We start from the raw sequence: 19566 nt of genomic DNA on the forward strand, positions 1-19566 counted from the left end.
ATCCACACAGTCAAATCAGGCGCCACTTGCCGGGGTCCAGCCCCGGTGGATCCAGGGAAATTCAAAGGAGAGACGGCATTGGCAAATACACTGGCTTTAATTAGATATTAATTAGAGATATAAAGAGTAATAGAATGAGGATAGCTCAGCAGGAAAATTCAGTGGAGAAAAGAGGCTGAGTAGCTTGGTTTACGTAGGAAACCAATAAAACTTCAAGACAAGAAGTTTGCACCACTTATGTAGGCTGCAGGCATCCTTCCGTTCTCCCGAAGGAGAGGAGACACTGAGGCCTCCCCAGTCGGATCTTAGAAACCCAGGCAAAATTAGTAAGCTTGGCGGGCTCCGCGCTCCAGATGGAAACTCAGCCAGAGTTTGAGAGACAGAACGACATGGGGAGACCAGTCTTTCGAGGAACTGATCCCCATTCTTTATTTTCCAGGGTTTGTTTTTATACACTGAGATGTTATACCAAAGTCACGCGGGGTCAGCAGTCCTGACTTTTATTAAAGTCAGGTGCTTCACACAAATGTATACAGAGGTCTTAGGGGTGTTACATCATCTTCTGGCCAGGGGGCCTGCTGACAATTTATGACCCTCTCCTTGTGACAGCGGTCAGTCAACCAGAACACTTATTTCTCCAGAGGTGATTATTCTTAAAACAGACGCCACCTTCCGAAGGTACCAGATAAAGTTACATTCCTATAGGGTGAGGGTGTAGTGGGTTTTAATTAAGGAAAGAATTTGCTTAGCCTAAGGTCTAATGTGATTAATATCAAAGGTTAATACTTATTTCTTCTATATATTCATTAATGTGTATAAGGGCAGGGGATGTGGAGACTTCGCAGGAAACATTGGCTTAACAAATGAAAAACCCTTCACCAATACAATTTCTAATCAGCCCACTATACTTATACTAATAGTTTTCTAACTTCTCTAAAGAACCTGTTTTTAGAAGGTTTAAAGCATCTTGTGCCTCTCATGGTTGGGAGGCCATGAGCAATCACATGTGGCCGGACAAGCCTGTCAGGCAGGCTAGAGAACCTTCAGAGGAGTTTGTAGGTTGAAACACTCCTATCACGCCCAGGAATTATTATTAACTGGAGCTCTAAGTTAACTCCTTCTCTGAAAGAGGTGGTGGGGGACAGCCCCCAGTAAAGTCAGAGGTGTAGGTGAGCACAAAGTAGTAAAGTAGGCAGGCTCTGGTTATGGGGGTAGATGCTCAAGAATTTCCAGGGGGACTCCTGAGGCTCAATCCCGCCTCCTTCCTCATGACCTTTGCCACGGGTGGAGGTCCTCACGCCGGCTCCCGGCAGTCAAAGGCTTTGGTGTAGTCAATAAAGCAAAAGTAGATGTTTTTCTGGAACTCTCTTGCTTTTTCAGTGATCCAGCAGATGTTGGCAAATTGATCTCTGGTTCTTCTGACTTTTTGAAATCCAGCTTGAACATCTGGAAGTTCACGATTCTTTTTTATGACTGAGTAGTACTCAGTTTTGTGTATGTACCACATCTTTTTTCCATTCATTTGTCAATGGTGTATAGGTACCACGTCTTCTTTATTCATTCATTTGTCAATGGGCATTTAGATTGTTTCCATGTCGTGGCTACTGTGAAAAGTGCTGCTGTGAACATGTATCGTTTTGAATTATAGTTTTGTCTGGTTATATGCCTAGGATTGGGATTGCAGGTCAGAAAGGGAAAGACAAATACCATATGATATCTCTTAGATGTGGAATCTAAAATATAACACAAATGAACCTATCTGTGAGACAGAAATAGAATCACATATAGAGAGCAGATTGGTGGTTGCCAAGGGAGAGGAGGGTGGGAGAGGGCTGGATTGGGAGTTTGGGATTAGCAGATGCAAACTGGCATATATAGAATGGAAAAAATAAAAAAAGCAATGTCCTACTGCATAGCACAGGAAACTATATTCAATATCCTATGATAAACCATAATGGAAAAGAATATGAAAAAGAATAACTGAGTCACTTTGCTGTATAACAGTAATTAACAAAGCATTGCAATTCAACTATTCTTCAATAAAAAATAAATTAAAAATAAAGACATTTCACCAAGGGAAAAATGAAACAAAGAATTTAATCATTATCATAAGTAAAGTAATATCTTAGGATAATAGAAAAGTTATACCAAAAAATGACCTTGAAGTCCATATGGATATTGGGCAAGGAAAGAAGACAACTAAGAGTTCCAAGACCTTTTGTCCTCAGCAGAAGAGTGAAACTGCTGGGAAATGTCCTCACATGAGCCTCTCTCTCATTGCTGTTGAATTGGATTATCGAAGGTCAAGCTTCCAGCCATAAGCCTGTCCTTCTCTCCCTGCTCCAGTTCATTTAGTTCAGTTTGAGTAATTAGGTACCATGGGGTTACAATAGGGTGACTTTTAAAAGCCGCTTTTCACTGTTAAGCTGCAAATGGCTGCCTTTAAAAAAGGGGGTATTTCTGTGAAAGAAACTGAGAAAAGAAGCTAATGGAGGCCCTAATGTCTCTGATTGAATGCCTGTGAACGGCCCCATAAAACAGGCTGCAACAGAGGAGGATTTTTCTCTTTTCTTGGGTAACTCATTAAAAAAGCAAGCTGTCTGACTTTAGACTGTTAATTAGTCAGTATCATTAAAAACTTCCTAAAAGTATTGCAAAGACTTGCATATTACACACTGAAAAGTGAAGGCGAAAGTCACTCAGTCGTGTCTGACTCTGCAACCCATGGTTTATACAGTCCATGGAATTCTCCAGGCCAGAATACTGGAGTGGTACCCTTTCCCTTCTCCCAACACAGGCATCAAACCCAGGTCTCCCACATTGCAGGAGGGTTCTTTACCAGCTAAGCCATAAGGGAAGCCCAAGAATACTTGGTGTGGGTAGCCTATTCCTTCTCCTGCAGATCTTCCTGACCCAGGAATCAAACCGGGATCTCTTGCACTGCAGGCAGATTCTTTACCAACTGAACTATCAGGGAAGCCCATTACGTACTGAAGGTGTGAATAACGAAATTATATCAAAGACCCTATTTTAAATAATATATACCCTTTATTCTTCTAATCAGCTCTACAGCATAATATACTGCTTTTCTGAGTTCCAGGTCATTTGCCCAGACCTTCTTTCTATCATCTATTTATCTCTCTTGTGTGTATTTGTTTTGCAGTAAGCAATGGCCTTGGTTTGGCTTCTCTTCTGTCTGGCCACCACCACATAGAATCTGAATGTCCAACCATTTTCCAGGAACAGAAAGAAGAGCCTCTGCTTGTCTATTTCAGTGGCAGCTTGGTGGTAAAAAGACTGTTGAATGGGCCACGATTTCAGCAGACCATCACGTGAATGGGACCAGTCTCTTTTCTTCCCAAACATCAGAAATTAAGCACTTTGAAAGGAGATTCGGCCAAGATGACCCATTTACAGGCTGGACTCAGCCCAGAGACTATAGAGAAAGCACGCCTGGAACTGAATGAAAACCCAGACGTTTTACACCAGGATATCCAGCAAGTCAGAGACATGATCATCACCAGGCCTGACATTGGATTCTTACGCACAGATGATGCCTTCATCCTGAGGTTTCTCCGAGCCAGGAAGTTTCACCAAGCAGATGCCTTCAGACTCCTGGCCCAGTACTTCCAGTACCGCCAGCTAAACCTGGACATGTTCAAAAACTTCAAGGCTGATGATCCTGGCATTAAGAGGGCTCTCATCGATGGGTTCCCTGGAGTGTTGGAAAACCGTGATCACTACGGCAGGAAGATTCTTTTGCTGTTCGCAGCCAATTGGGATCAGAGTAGGTAAATGTAGATAGTGTCTTTATTTGGTTCCTCTGTTTCATAAGCATCGTCACTGCATGTTTGGGGCTACAAGCCTTTATGGATAATGGGCTTTTATTTAAACATATATATTCTCTACATCCAGCTTCTTAGATGGTGCCAGTGGTAAAGAACCTGACTGCTGATACAGGAAACATTAACATATGTGGGTTCAATCCATGGGTCAGAAAGATCCCTTGGAAGAGGGCATGGCAACCCATTCCAGTATTCTTGCCTGGAGAATCCCACAGACAGCAGAGCCTGTCAGGCTACAGTCCATAGAGTAGCACAGAGTCAGGCATGACTGAAGCTACTTAGCACGCATGCATGCACTCTTTATCTTCATCCACAAAGAAAATTTCAAGGCCACGGGTCTTTCACTGACATCAGAAGGTGATTCCAGTTCCACAGCAATGTTTAGGAACACAAGTTAGAATTGTAGAGACCTCAGAAGTTATTCTATTCATCAAAGGGGGCCATATATTTTCATAAAACTGGAATCTGGTCTTTTAGAAGATCCATATAGTCTGTCTTTCATGTTCTCATCTGTAACAACAACAGAAGTGGATTCAGTAGATGGCTTTAAATCAAGTATTTTCAACACATGAAATAATTCCTTGGACCCTGTCTATGAGTTTAATATCTGACATTTTTTCTGCATGCCAGACCTTTCTACCCAAATGCCTCTGAGCATTTCTCCTGAAAGTCCCATAAAGAACTACAAACTCAACATGTCCCAAACTGAGTGCATCATCTTTCCCACTCTCCAATCCATCCATCCAGTCTCTTGAGCCAGAAATCTGAGTGTCTCCCTGGACGGCTCCCTGCCATTGCTCCTCACGTTTCATTAATTGCTGAGTCCTTCTCCTTTCTTTTTAAAACCGGCTCTTGTTTCTCTTGGCTCCCATGGCTACTGCCCTAGTGTAAGTTCTCGTTTCTCACGTGCATCATTCAGACAGCCTTCTGACAGGCTCCGTGCCTCTGGTCCAGTCTCTTCTGAGCCATTTTAGTCTTTATAATCATCAGATTAACCCTCCCAAAATTCTACTATGTCACTCCTCTCATTAAAATTCTTCAATGACCTGCAAGTCTTCAAGGTAAAATAAAGCCCTTTACAATTCATCTTCTTCACCTCCTGCTCTGCTTCACCCTCTGCTCTTTTTCATGGTCTCTGGTCCAGCTAGTTGGAAGTATAAGCTTTGCCTTATATACTAATAATTGTACTATTAGTATTAGTCACTGCCTCTGGACTCACTCCACCAGGGACTTAAAGGAGGGATCAACATTTCATATGCCAAGTCCAATCAACTTGGACATAACCTGCCCACTGTCTCATACCTATCTCTAGTGTTCTTCTGGAAGGTAGTCTTCATCAACGTCCATCCCAACCCTATTTCAGTGAGGTGTCTTCTTCTGCTCATGTATTTCCACTCAAGTATTTACAACAGCAGTTTAAGAACCACTGTTATTATAGCTGATATTTTTGAACACATATAATCTCATTTAATCCACCCAAGAACTTTTCATGATGGTATTCCTATGATCCCAATTTTACATTTGATGATGCAGGGTTTTGCAAAGTTAAGCAACTCATTCCGTGTCACACACTAGTGAGATACAGAATGGGGGTTGACTTGAGAGTGAGTTCTCTTATCTTGGCTTTATTATAATTGCAGGCCTACATGTGTGTTCTTTCTTACTCCTCAACTGCAGTTTCCTTGAGGGCAGCAGACTGCACCTTTTTCCTGTTTATCTCTTGGGTGCATAGTCCAATAGGCAATAAATGTTGAATTAGAAAGAATGTATGGATTAATCTCCAAAACTTCTCCTGTGACTTGAGCTCTCACAGGGGTATCATACTGAAATTATGGTACTTGGGGAAACACAGGTTTAACTTTCAAAATATACCAAAGAGTCCCTCATCCAAATGTAATTAAAAGAAATTTCTAGGGTGCTGTTTAGTGCCTCATATGACTAGGCCTCACCCTAAAGATAATGATTAGCGTAGGACACCTTAGCAAGCCCACTGACTGTTTTCTGGTTGAAAAATTGGAATAGGGCAAGCTAGATGGTGAAGGACAGGGAAACCTGGCATTCTGCAGTCCATGGGGTTGCAGAGTCAGACACGACTGAGTGACTAAACAACAACGAACCCTGAAAAGGTACTGGAATGTTTTGATACTATCAGTCTATATACAGACTGTTCAGATCTGCACCTCAGCCCAGGAGGCCCTGCTATGTCTCTGCTCTGTTATCCCGTAAGTGTTAAGGATGAGCCTCTCCTTATAGTGCTGTACCGATGAGAAAGATTTCCAGGTCTTTTTTTTTCCCATATGCTAACTTGCCATCTGTATATATTTTATTGTGAAGGATCTGTTAATGAATTTGGTCCATTTTCTTTTTTCTTTTAAATTGATGAACCTATTTGCAGGGCAGGAATAGAAATGAAGATGTAGAGAATGGACTTGGGGGCACAGCAGAGGAAGGAGAGGGTGGGACAGATTGGGAAGTTGGGATTGACCTGTATACACCACCATGTGGAATGATAGCTAGCAGGAAGCCGCTGTGGAGCACAGGGAGCCCAGCCGGATGTCCGCCACAACCCAGTGGGGCGGCAGGCAGGTGGGGGTGGGAGGGAGGCTTAAGAGGGAGCAGACATATGTACACTCATGGCTGATCCGTGTTGTCATGTGTCAGAAACCGACACAACGTTGTAAAGCAATTATCTTCCGGTTAAAGATTTCCAGGTCTTCACATTCACTCAGACATCATTCACTCGACAAACATTTGATGAGTGTAGACTTGGTGCCGGAGTGTGGGTTATGTCATGGAGGACATGACGAAAAGGCAAGGTCCCTCCCAGCAAACAGTCCTTTGGGCACCCACTGTCCGGTAATGATGCAAACATAGGGATGGCTGACCCCTACCACAGGAGAATTCCCTCTGAGACATAAGCCATCCACAGAGGACGGGAGCCCTAGTTTTACTAGCAGGAACAGCTGTCCTCTCGGAAAGGACACACGAACATTTTGGATTTTGAAACAGTAAAATCTGATGACTCTGGAGAATGATCGTGCTGACTTCATCGGTGCGTAGTTGTCATACGTGTTCGAGAACTTCCGTCTGCTAAGACACGTGACACACAGAACACCAGTAAGCGATGATTTACACATGAAGAGACCATCACCATAGAGTATCTTGTTTTCTGTTAGTCTTTGGTCCATACGTATCTCCAAATGTGGTGTTAAGAAGCAAGAAGAAACAAGTCTCCAAGGGAGTCATTCTCATCTTTATGATTTGATAACCTTGAACGAGGTACTTCATGTCTCTTCTCCTCAGTTTCCTCAGGTGTAAGATGAAGAGCGTAAACTAGGTAATCTCTGAAACACCTTCCATCTCTAATGGTTCATGAATGTGAAGCTCATTCAGCCTGATCCTATGGATGGAGAGGGATTTTAAAATTCACTTTATAGGTTTCTGATTCACGAGGTTCTTTGAAGTAATCTCTCTCTCTCTCACATACATGTACACACATACTCACTCTTACTTCCACCCCTCCTCTCTTCCTCCACCAAAGGCTGGGTCTACTTGAAGCAGCTTTATTTTTAACTTTTTATTTCATACTGGAGTATAGCTGATTAACAATGTTGTGATAGTTTCAGGCGTACAGCAAAGGGACTCAGCCATATATATGCATGTATCCATTATCACTCCCCTCCTATCCAGGCTAGAGGCAGTTTTTTTTTTTTTAATTTAATTGTAGAATACTGTTTGTTCCAAACCATTTTGGCTTTTACAAGAAGGTGAAAGGTTAAGGCTATCCCACTGACAGCCACAGATGATCAGAAGCAAACAAACCTCAGTCTGAACAAGGATACTGTCATGCGATTTACTGGTCATATGACCTGGGTGGGACAAGTAACCTCTCTGTTTTCTGACTCTGTTTTCTCACCTGGAAGGTGGGGATGATAAGCAAGGTTATTTAATAATGTAGCTGAGAAGACTGAATGAAATAATGCATTTAAGGTACATAGCTCATTGCATGGTACATGGTAAGCACTCAGTGATACTAAAAGTATTAACATGAATACTGTAATAGGTTTATAGTATTCAGTGGTAAAGAATCCACCTACCAATGCAAGAGACTCAAGTTCAATCCCTGGGTCAGCAAGATCCCCTGGAGGAGGAAATGGAAACCCACTCCAGTATGCTTGTCTGGGAAATCCCATGGACAGAGAAGCTGCAGTCCATAGGGTTGCAAAGAGTTGGACATGACTTGGCAACTAAACAACAGCATCAAATAAAAATAATATAGCACAGATGGTAAATAAATTGAAACCAGAGACAAGAGTATGATATTTGAAGATGGAAGTGGGCTGATGAATCTATCTGCCCCTTGCTGTCTTCAGCACTTGTCAGCTTTCTCCCCAGACATGTTCCCCATCACACAGACGTAGCCTAACAGAGCCCTGGAGGCCTGAAGAGTTGGTGTAGCTTTTCAAAATGATTGCTTGACTCTCTCGGGGAGCCTGAGACAACTGGAAAGCTATTTGAATGTCTCATATGAAAGGTTTACTGAGATTAAAACTGTTATTAATATTTATTAAAACTATGTAAATCTCATTCATCTAGACCCTGGACAGCCTGAGCGAGAACACAGACTGGTGAGTGACGGGGAGTGCTGTCCACCAGGGGCATGTGCAGAGCCGAGTATGCACACAGAGGCCCAGGAGTCTCTGGGCTCCCAGCGCATCCACCAGCCTCCTCCAGAAACAGGGTCTTGGCAGGAGCTTCTAGACTTCGGTCTTTTCTGAGGCAGCCAGGCTGAACGGAAATGAGCCATATTAAATCAGCACCCACCTATTCATTTGGGCTTCCCAGGTGGAGTAGTGGTAAAGATTTCGCCTGCCTATCCAAAAGACACAAGAGTTGTGGGTTCCATCCCTGGGTCAGAAAGATTCCCCTGGAGAAGGAAATGGCAACCCACTCCAGTATTCTTGCCTGGAGAATCCCATGGACAGAGGAGCCTGGCGGGCTACAGACCATGGGGTTACAAAGAGTTGGACACGACGCACTAGGTTGCACTGCCTACTAATTCATGGAAGGAACCCGGCACCTCTGCGGTCAGCAGAGTGTACATTTCAGCTCACTGGCCCAGTGTGTAACAGACGTCTCAGGGGCCACTCTTGCTCAATGAGCCTTTTGATCTTTCTCACCCAAACTCCCATCAGTATCAGCAAGAATTCACAGCTTTTCCCTTAAGGGCTGATAAAAAAGAAATCTCCATCTTGTTTCTCTTTGAGTTGCATACTTGCATGGGGGCCACACACTCTGATGTGCCCAGGAATGCCATTCCCATGGAGGGGAAGATGTGAGCACTGAGGAACCATGTCTGGTTTTTTTTTTTTTTTTTGGATTTTGCTCAGTTTAAAAAAAAAAAGAGTTAAATTTGGCTAAGCTATTTTGGGGCTTCCCTGGTGGTTCAGATGATAAAGAATCCACCTGCAATGCAAGAGACCTGGGTTCCATCCCTGGGTCAAGAAGATCCTCTGGAGAAGGAAATGGCTATCCACTCCAGTATTCTTGCCTGGAGAATCCCATGGCCAGAGGAGCCTGGTAGGCTACAGTCCATGGAGTCCCAAAGAGCAGAATTGGGTATACTATCTGGCATGAAGAGCTGTTGCAAGGATTAATCCCAATTGCTGCCGTTGATAGGGTCCAAGAGGCAGAATAAGATAATGATTAAATGCACAGACTTGGAAGCCAGATGGCCAGCTTCAAATCCCAGCCCCCTTCCAACCAGCCCTATGATCCTGAGCAAGTTGATTAAACTCTTATTAACCTCAGTTTCTCACCTGAGATGACCATGATCATAGACTAACATTAGTTGGTAGTCAATAAATAGGCTTCCCTGGTGTCTCTGATGGCAAAGAATCTGCCTGCAATGTGGGAGTCCCCAGGTCTGGTGCTAAAGAACCTGTCTGCCAATGCAGGAGACATAGGAGATGTGGATTTGATCTTTGGGTGGGGAAGATCCCCTGGAGGAGGGCATGGCAACCCACTCCAGTATTCTTCCCTAGAGAGTTCCAATGGATGGAGCCTGGTGGGCTACAGTTCATAGGGTCATACAGAGTTGGACATAACTGAAGTGACTTAGTACGCACACAAGCACAGTCAATAAATGGCATTTGTTTCTTAAGAAAGAACCCCAAATCAGGTAGAGATGTAGGATACTGCCCACAGGATGTTCTAAGGGTGGCAGAATTTGATGCCATGACTAACTTCCCTCCACCTGAAAAGTACAGACAATAGGCTGAGACTCCAAGACACCCTGCTCCAGAGTCCTACACAGTAGCTCAATTGTGGCTGGGAGGCTCTGAGAAGTCACCTGTCCTTTTATTATGCTTATTATAGTCCATTATGCTTTTTATGATTATTATAGTCTCAGGATATCAGAAAAGCACTGGGAATGGTCAGGTAATAAAAGCCTTGCCACAGACTACAGTTGGCTACACTGGTGGCTCAGATGGTAAAGAGTCTGCCTGCAATGTAGAAGACCCAGGGTTTGATCCCTGTGTGGGAAGATCCCCTGGAGAAGGGAATGGCAACCCACTCCAGTATTTTTGCCTAGAAAAATACATGGACAGAGGAGCCTAGCAGGCTACAGTCCATGGGGTTGCAAAGAATTGGACACAACTGAGTGACTAACACTTTCATTTTCATAGATTACGGTAGCACCCATTAGTGCTCTGTAGACAAGCTGGCCCCCAAGTACTTTAGTGGGGGGAGGAAAAACATCAGAAATGCATTGCAAGTCCAAACACATAAAATTACACTGGGCATTCTTTTGTCCTTGTATTATTTACAACTAAAAGCTCAAAAATCAGTGGCCAGGTTGAAAATGAGTTGAAAATTTGGTTCTTTAAGGAGGCTGACACATTGTAAGGAAGAGCCACGTTAGGGTAATTTAGTAGAGAGAAAAGGCAGCTCATGAACAGCTTGATTACTACTTTCAAGTATAGAGAGTTATTATAAGTAGGCAGTGAATCCTGTGGGCTCTCCTTCCCCAACATACAGAACCAGGGACAAAACATCTGCGATGAAGCACAACCATCTGGCTTGAAGACCTGGGAGCCTGAGCCAAGACCTCAGCCCCAGGGCTCGGATCAGGGTGAGGGGCTAGGGTATTTGCCTGAGCACAAAATTGAAGGGGCACCAAAGCACTCATTAACCAGAGTAAATAATATTTAAAAATATATATTTTAGGATCAAAATTCATGCAAACAAAAATTCTTCATGAACAATATGTCAAAACTTTAAAGTAGGCAGGATAGGAATTATTGATTTTTCCCATCCCTTGGGTTCTAGCCTGGCTCCGTATGGCTTTGCCCAGGTCAGTCTGACTTCTCACAGGAAGAGCCTTAAGTTGGCTCCTAGTCAATTACATTACAGTGCATAATACTATATCTCTAGCCCGCCAGGCTTCTGTGCCCATGGAGTTCTCCAGACAAGAATACTGGAATGGATTGCCATTCCCTGCTCCAGGGGATCTTCCGATCCCAGGGATCAAACACAGGTCTCCGGCATTGCAGGCCAATTCTTTACCATCTGAGCCACCAGGGAAGCCCCTTTAAGACTTCAGCTTTCTCAAATGGGAACTGGCAATAACCCTACCCGTCCCCCGTGGTTGCTGTGGGAATTAGTGATAATACAGGTAAAGCACTCGGCACAGTCCTTGACACATCATTAGCATCCAATATATGGAGACAGTTATTGGTACCACTTTCTACTGTAATTAGCTACTTAGTATGCATGTGTGCCTGCTCAGTTGCTTCAGTCACCTCTGACTCTTTGTGACCCCATGGACTGTAGCCCACCAGCCTCCTCTGTCCAAGGGATTCTCCAGGCAAGAATACTGGAGTGTGTTGTTGTTTCATTTTCCAGGGGTTCTTCCTGACCCAGATATTGAACCTGCATCTCCTGCATTGCAGGTGGATTCTTAACCCCTGAGCCACCTGGGAAGCCCATCTATTTACTGTATGACTTGCTATTGTTTAGTGGGATGGATCCAGGCTTCACTGGCTCTCCCATGCACTCCAGTGACATGCTGAATGGCTACAGTCGTCCGGCTCTGGGCAAATTCCCAAAGGTCCTAAGGAGCCACCGTTTCCAGAACGGCATCTCACACCAGCCAGTCCCTCCAGGCACGAAACGAAGGGAAGATAGATCTTACTAGGGGACTTGACCTTCCTACTGTCACGGTTCTGGAAACAAGGACACTAACATGTTGACTTTATAATGAAGCAGACAACCAGGAGTCCATCTGCTCTCAGGGCGCAGGCGCTTTTCCACTCACTGCTGTTTTCTGGAGGTGTTCAGCGGCTCCTTGTCCCCTCACACCAGGCAGTAATTGATCTGATGGATACGCTGGTGATTGGGCTCCTTCAAACGTCACGGGTTACTGCTGACCTGTGGTGACCTCAGAAGGGCTGGCATGGCACGTGTCCAGACAGCGCTGTGGTGGGAGATGAGCATTAAGGGGGTTTTCTCTTCTGAGTAAAACCCCGAGGCAGTAGGTGGGATACAAGTCTTCAGACTATAAATAAGCCACTTGATGGAGGTTCGCCTTTAGCTTTTGCAAGAGCATCTGAGAGCTTTTTGCAAGCAGCAGGTGGTCGGCACCCCATTGGGCTTCGCCATCCTGAGTATAAGAACTTGTGAACAAAAGGGGCCAGATTTCTAACATGTCAGTGCTGAATGCTGGGGATGGGAGGAGTGTAGCGGAGCCAGGCGCTTGTTATCAGGGCCATGAGAGAGCCCTCCTCTCCAATCTCAAGGCCTGTCGAGAGAGGTTCCAGAAAATGTCTCGCAGTCTCCTCTTCCTATGGAAACATTCCCAGCATCCCTCTGGGAGTGACAGGTTTCCCAGTTGTTGTGACCTTGGGAGTGAGCAAAAATGAACTGAAGAGAAGGAGAGTTATGACAACCACAAAAACAAACGTGTTGAGGCCCACCATGTGGCAGGCAGCGATGCTCTTGCTGCTGCTGCTGCTGCTAAGTCGCTTCAGTCGTGTCCGACTCTGTGCAATCCCATAGACAGCAGCCCAGCAGGTTCCCCCGTCCCTGGGATTCTCCAGGCAAGAACACTGGAGTGGGTTGCCATTTCCTTCTCCAATGCATGAAAGTGAAAAGTGAAAGTGAAGTCGCTCAGTCATGTCCAACTCTTAGCGACCCCATGGACTGCAGCCCACCAGGCTCCTCTGTCCATGGGACTCTCCAGGCAAGAGTACTGGAGTGGGATGCCATTGCCTTCTCCAAGTGATGCTCTTAGGTGGTCACTATTTACATCCTTAATTTGCAGGTGACGTGACTGAGACTCAGAGAGGCTAAGTAACCCATCCAAGACCACACAGCTGATAAATGGCTACAACAAGCTGGATCTCAGACCTAACACCATTCTGCACAGCTCACCACTAGGCCCCATTTGCCAAACGTGGGGGTCATTCAGTCATTCTGGGGGGCTCTCATTGAGGTACCAGTATGCAAGCCTCTGCCAGAGTCACTCAGGCCCCAAAGACTTGGAAAGGACCTCATCAATCAACAGGTTGTACTCCAGTCTCACCAAAATCTGGCCAATCAAATGTTGAAGATCCTGTCCAACCTCTAATGTAATTATTTAACCATAGTAACGGTGACAACAAAAACAACTTAAAAAAAAAATCAAAGCCCAACAGAGGAATCTGGATATTGCTTGGAACATGTCATAGAAAAGTGGTCCTAATATGAGTCTGATTTAAGAGAGTGATGAAGGTTCATCTTTGCTGCTTGTTCCTTCCACTAAGATGAGTGTTCATGTGTCAGTGTTCAGCTGGTGAGAAGAACCCCAGCTCTGCAGTTCCAGTGGTGTGACCCTGATGAGATACGTACCTCCTCCGACCCTTGGTTTCCTGTCTGGTAATAATTGTGTGTCTTTGATAGAGCTGTGTGAGTTAAAGGAGGTGCCAGGCAGGAAGGGGTCTGACACACAGAGAACCCTTTCTTTTTTTCCTTAATTCAGGGGGTTTTCCCACTTGTACCTGATGCAGAGTGTGAAATGCCCAAGATAACAATTTCTCATTCAGTTTAAGGTCTTTATAAAATGGACTACATCTCTCTTATGTGCTTTTAAGAAGCTTCTGATGGGTGTGGAAATGAAGTTAGAAGAGTTTACACGTCTTCCTCAACTTGTTGGATGCGTGTGTGGCTCACCACATGGGTGAGTCAAATAGTTCTTCAAATATTTCCTTTAAATCCTCTCCTTCCACAAGAACTCCTTATCAGACATGCTTTAGCACTCACTCTGTAATTCCTCTCAGTTCAGGGCTCAGCTGCCTTCTGCCCACTGTCAACATCCTCTTCGATCGCACTCAGGCCCTTGAAAGCGTGTGTGTTAGAAGCATCTCCTGTATGGATTGGATGGACAGCTGAGCAGTGGGGTCCCTGCTCTGAATTAACACGGCAGTGCGTGTCCCTGCCTAACTAGGTGGCGGCTCCTCCAGTAGATGTCAGATGTCACATGGCTCCTGCAACCTTGTGATGCAGGCCAGGCACATTTGCGGCAGGAAGGGACCATCAGAAGCAGGAGAGCAAGCTTTTATTGACAGTGTATCTTTCCAGGCCACCTGCTCCTCCCGAATTCTCACTTATAAGCCCAGGAGTTCAAAAGACATGACACTCATTACCTTGTAGATAAAAGAGTCTTCTCTAATGGCTAGAAATTCAAGGGTCTAAGAATAAATTCGTCCTTCCCGGAGCATGGCCTGGATGAAGCAGCCAGCCCAGAGAGAGATTCTCTCAATTATTTAACTTGAAATCTTGCTCCGGTGGCCATGTGTCCTGCTCTTCAGAAGGCCAGAGTCAGTACAAGAGGGGATGGGGAGAGGGCGTTTTTAATCACGGTGCTGCCTGCACTGTGAGATTTTCTCATGGGTGTAGCTGACTTTCTGAATGAGTGCCTAAGAACCTATGCGGCTTCTGTTATATGATGTCAAGCTCTTCTGGGCTGTTAGCTACTTTCCCCAGTTCCCAGTCAGCCACGAAGCATCTTTTGATCACTTTACAAAGAGTACACTGTAGAGCTTCGAAAGAAGCCCCCTCAGTCCCTGAGCCCTGAACCTCAACCAGAGGGTCAGCCCCCAGCTCTCCTGCCCTTTAAATATGGTTCCTGGGTAATCACTCCTGAAGGGTGATATTCAAACCTTAAGCAGCTGCTGGAGATGATTAAATGCCTGCACTTCGCTAAGGCTGTAAATCAAGCTCCCAAGCCATTTATTGTGAGTGTACCATAAGCAGTAGAAGTTATTGCTACTATACTGCAAAATATAGCATCAGACAGGAAAATAAAGAGAGGGTACATTTTGTTGTGAGGGTTTTAAAGTGATTTTTTTTTCTTTGCACATTCTCTGTTTCTCTTCTCTTTGCCTCTATTTCTTCCCTGGCTCTAACACTTCTGCAGGGTGTCTCTGAATCTAATTTCAAATATGGCACTCCTGCAAACAACAGCCAGTGTCTTCCTGGTTGAGAGTGTGTTGGTATTAGTGATGCTTCCAGGCATCGGGCATGTCCTGTGCCACTGTGAATTTAATCCTCACAACAGTTTATGGCAGAGAATTATTATCTTCACTTTAAATAGAGGGTTTTTAATCGAGGTGAAATCACAAGGCTGGTTGGTGAGTATCTCTCTTTCTCCTTCTTTACAATACCTGGCTATGTCTAGAGTCTGCTATTGGGGATTGTTGTCACCTAATCTCTGATCGCACACAAATTCCCTGCTCAGAAATCCTTAAGGGATCCTTAGAAAGCTGTGTCAGTCTCTCTTAAAAAAAAATTGTTTATTTATTTTTGGCTGTGCTGGGTCTTCGTCCCTGCATGGGCTTTCTCTAGTTGCAGAGAGCAGGGGCTGCTCTCTAGCTGTGGTGCACAGGCTTCTCACTGCTGTGGTTTCTCTTGTTGAAAAGCATGGGCTCTAGGGCAAGGGGCTCAGTAGTTGCAGCTCCTGGCCTCCAGAGCACAGGCTCAATAGTTGTGGCCCACGAGTTTAGTTGCTCTGAGGCGTTTGGGATCTTCCCAGATTACAGATTGAACCCATGTCTCCTTGCAAGGGCAGGTGGATTCTCTACCACTGAACCACCAGGGAAGCCCCTATGTCAGTCTCTTTGCCACACATTTTGCCACAGAAAACCTTAAGAATTTGGCATGACTTTCCTTACTCAAAGGACCTCTTCCATCAGAGCCAGACTTCTCTCTGTCTTTCCCTCTCCCCACTCATCAAACTTCTTTCCCACCTCTAGTTACCTGGTTTCTACTATTCAGTTTTCATTACCACAGTGAGGTGAGCATGGGCCCTTCATGAGTACTGACAAAAGGTATCTAAGCCAACTTGGAAGCTGGGGCCTCAGAAAAATTTTCCTGGAGGCATTACCTGACTTGAAGGAGAAGTAAGATTGAGCAGGTAGAGGGGAAGAATATGAGGGAGGCTGAGAAAAAAAGAAAGCACCTGGGCAGGGATCTGGGGAAGAGAGAGCTAGCCATGTTGGAAGAACCTCTGTCGGTTGCGGTAAGCACAGAATGTAAGAGCTCACACAGAGATAGAGGAGGCTGGGGAGGTAGACAGAGGCCAGGAGTGAAAGGCCTTGCTGCCACAAGGAATCGGGGCTTCATGCTTGAGAGCAGATCAAACCCTACACCCATTTCAAAGCTCCTCTCCATGCTAAGAACTGTGGTGCTAGAGAAGACTCTTGAGAGTCCCTTGGACAGCATGGAGATCACACCAGTCAATTCTAAAGTAAATCAAGCCTGCATATTCATTGGAAGGACTGATGCTTAAGCTGAAGCTCCAATAGTTTGGCCATCTGATGTGAGAAGCCCACTCACTGGAAAAGACCCTGATGCTAGGAAAGATTGAGGGCAGGAGAAGAAGGGGAAGACAGAGGATGAGATGGTTGGATGGCATCACTGAATCAATGGACCTGAGTGAGCAAATTCCGGGAGACGGTGAAGGACAGGGAAGTCTGGCATGCTGCAATCCATGGGGTCACAAAGAGTTGAATATGACTGAGCAGCTGAACAACAACAACTCCACACTAAGAAGCTTTGCCCCTAGCTGGGGCAGCTCTGATGTCTTCCTTTTCTTCCCTGGATGCCTGTCACACTAATCGTCTCTACCGAATGCTTTGTCATGTTCCAGGAAGCTCCTGCAGGCAGGACGCTGGGTGTTCGTCTCTTTGGTATCCATGGGTACAGAGTAGGGCTCAACAGCATCCTCTTGGCTAACTGGTGGGGAGAAGTTTCAAACAGTGGAAAGTCCAAAGGGGAGAAGCTCTTTGTAGACTCTCCTTAATGATAATATTCCTGTTAAGGGGGCCAGAGTTGTGTGCAGTTGAACTTGACAATGAAGGAGGAAGAGTCAAGGATGCTCTGTCTACAGTTTGTCTGGTAATTCTCAGTATTACCAGGTAATTCTCAGTAACAGTGGCAGAGAATGTCCTAGAAGCAGCAGGACAAACAGGGCACTTAATGGGAGTCACTTATGCTGGGGTCTGGGGGCTCCATCCACTGTGTGATGAGCTGAGGTGCCAGTTTCCTCATCTAACAATGATCAAACCAGTCAATTCTAAAGCAAATCAATCCTGAATATTCACTGGAAGGACTGATGCTTAAGCTGAAGCTCCAATACTTTGGCCACCTGAGGCAAACACACAGCCAACTTATTGGAAAAGACCACAGTGCTGGGAAAGATTGAGGGCAGGAGGAGAAGGGTTGACAGATGATTAGATGGCAACATCTACTCAATAGACATAAGTGTAAGCAAACTTTGGGAGATATTGAAGGATAGGGAAGTGGGGCATGCTGTAGTCCATGGGGTCACAAAGAGTCAGACATGACTGAGTGAATGACAACAGCAAATAATGATGTAGGAGAAGATGGTTCCCATTGTTTTCTCCCCATTCTAAATTCTGTATTCTATGTGTGTCATTGTGCCTAAAACCAAGTTGAGGAAAGGTTTCAAGTTACAGAAACCTTCACTGTTCAGGTTGCTTTCTGCCCTGCAGGGCTTATGGAACAGAAATCCAATTCTGGCCTTGTTCTTGGTAAATGGCTTCTTATTTCAACTCCAGGTCCTTTTCATCCTGACAGATTCCGTGGATTATGTTGATCACACATTTCCTCATGAGTTTCTGATGAGTTAATCCATCATGTAATTTTATAGCATGCATATTGATTATTCTATCACACCACCACAGCTAGAGTATTTCAGTGTGATATCTGATCTATGAACCACTCGCTGCCCCAGAGTATCAACGCAATGCCTCATTTACTTTAAAGGAAGAGGGTCCCATCCCAGAGAAGTTAAATCTTCAGATAGTTGAGGGTTGCTTTTTTAAAGCCAACTTTAAAATTTTATCTTATTCAGTTGTTAACAAAAAATAAAACAATCTTATAAGGCATTATGAACTCCCTGTGCGCGTTCGTGCTCAGTTGCTTCAATCGTGTCCAACTCTTTGCAACCCCATTGACTACAGCCCTCCAGGCTCCTCTTGTCCACAGGATTCTCCAGGCAAGAATACTGGAGTGGGTTGCCATACCCTGCTCCAGCATACATTCCCGACCCAGGGATCGAACCCGTGTCTCCTGTGGCTCCTGCACTGCAGGTGGATTCTTTACCACTGAGCCAGTGGGGAAGCCCTATGTACTCCTTACCCTTGTCAACTATAATGTATTAGTTTTTTAAATGACAAATATAGACTACAAAGAACATAAGCTATTGTGCCCTGGGCTGTGAAATAACTGTTATGTTGAGGATTTGTGGAGGATACGGTCTTTGTTCCCATGCTACATGGCCCATAGTGCCATGCTATGTGCACTTTCTAATCTTTTTTTGTTTGTTTTGCTTCTAGTACCTCTTTCTCCTCTTAGCTATTAATTGACTGCTGTTAGTGGGCTTGCTGCAAAACTCTTTCTCCTAATTTCCCGGGGATTAGGAAGCCAGAAAACGGAGCTGGTTGAATTATATGCTCTCGGTAGAAGATCTGTGGGGAATCCCGAGAAATAAAGTAAATGAGCTGTAGCAGTGCATGAATTTTATAGCATCTCATCTGTGTGCTCAGAAATACAGTTCTGCCTGATGCACCAGCAGGCAGGCATGAAGCACCTTCCACTGCAGATTCTGTTTAGAACTGTGCAAAATGGAAAAACCTGGGAAGTTTTCTTCCAAGGTTTCTCCAACCTTGGATTCATATACTTCATCTCCTCTGATTTATGTGTCCTTCTTCTCTATAATATTTGCCCCAGTCTAACAGAAAGGGACCTATGTTTTCATTTACACTTGGATGAAAACCTTTTTTTACCAAAGTGGTGACTATCCTTTATATTTTTATGTTTAGATTTTCCAAGCTATTAAATGCAAGATTTTGTTTCTCATCCAGAATATCCTGGGACAGTTAGAGCAGCTTAGCTTTCTATTTATCTTTTACTATATCCCAGGTCTTTCCTGAACACCTACTCTGAGGCAATAGGGATCCAAGGAACCATGTCACTGAATCTGTTTCCCAGTGGTCCCCTCACCTGAGCTCCACCCCCTTCTCTCATGTCATATGACCCTGGCTCCACCACAATGACCAAAATATAATTTTTATATTTATGGATTTAAGTTTCGATTTCTTTGGTCCCTTTGGTACCCAGACACCCAGGGATGGCAACAGGAGCACGAGCACTGGCA

General features: G+C 44.7%; 1 protein-coding gene across 2 annotated transcripts in view; it reads left to right on the plus strand.

Moving 5' to 3' along the window:
- The window catches only part of CLVS1 (clavesin 1), a 175607-nt gene that overhangs the window by 12642 nt on the left and 143399 nt on the right, over nucleotides 1-19566 (plus strand). For both annotated transcript variants that reach the window (XM_025001621.2, NM_001206009.1), the window contains one exon: nucleotides 3164-3791. In XM_025001621.2, the coding sequence (XP_024857389.1) occupies nucleotides 3337-3791 (455 nt within the window). In that variant the 5' untranslated portion in view covers nucleotides 3164-3336. Of the gene's footprint in view, nucleotides 1-3163; nucleotides 3792-19566 lie in introns of those variants that run through there.

This window comes from Bos taurus, chromosome 14 (assembly GCF_002263795.3).
Source record: "Bos taurus isolate L1 Dominette 01449 registration number 42190680 breed Hereford chromosome 14, ARS-UCD2.0, whole genome shotgun sequence".
In the NCBI taxonomy this organism is placed as follows: Eukaryota; Metazoa; Chordata; class Mammalia; order Artiodactyla; family Bovidae; genus Bos; species Bos taurus.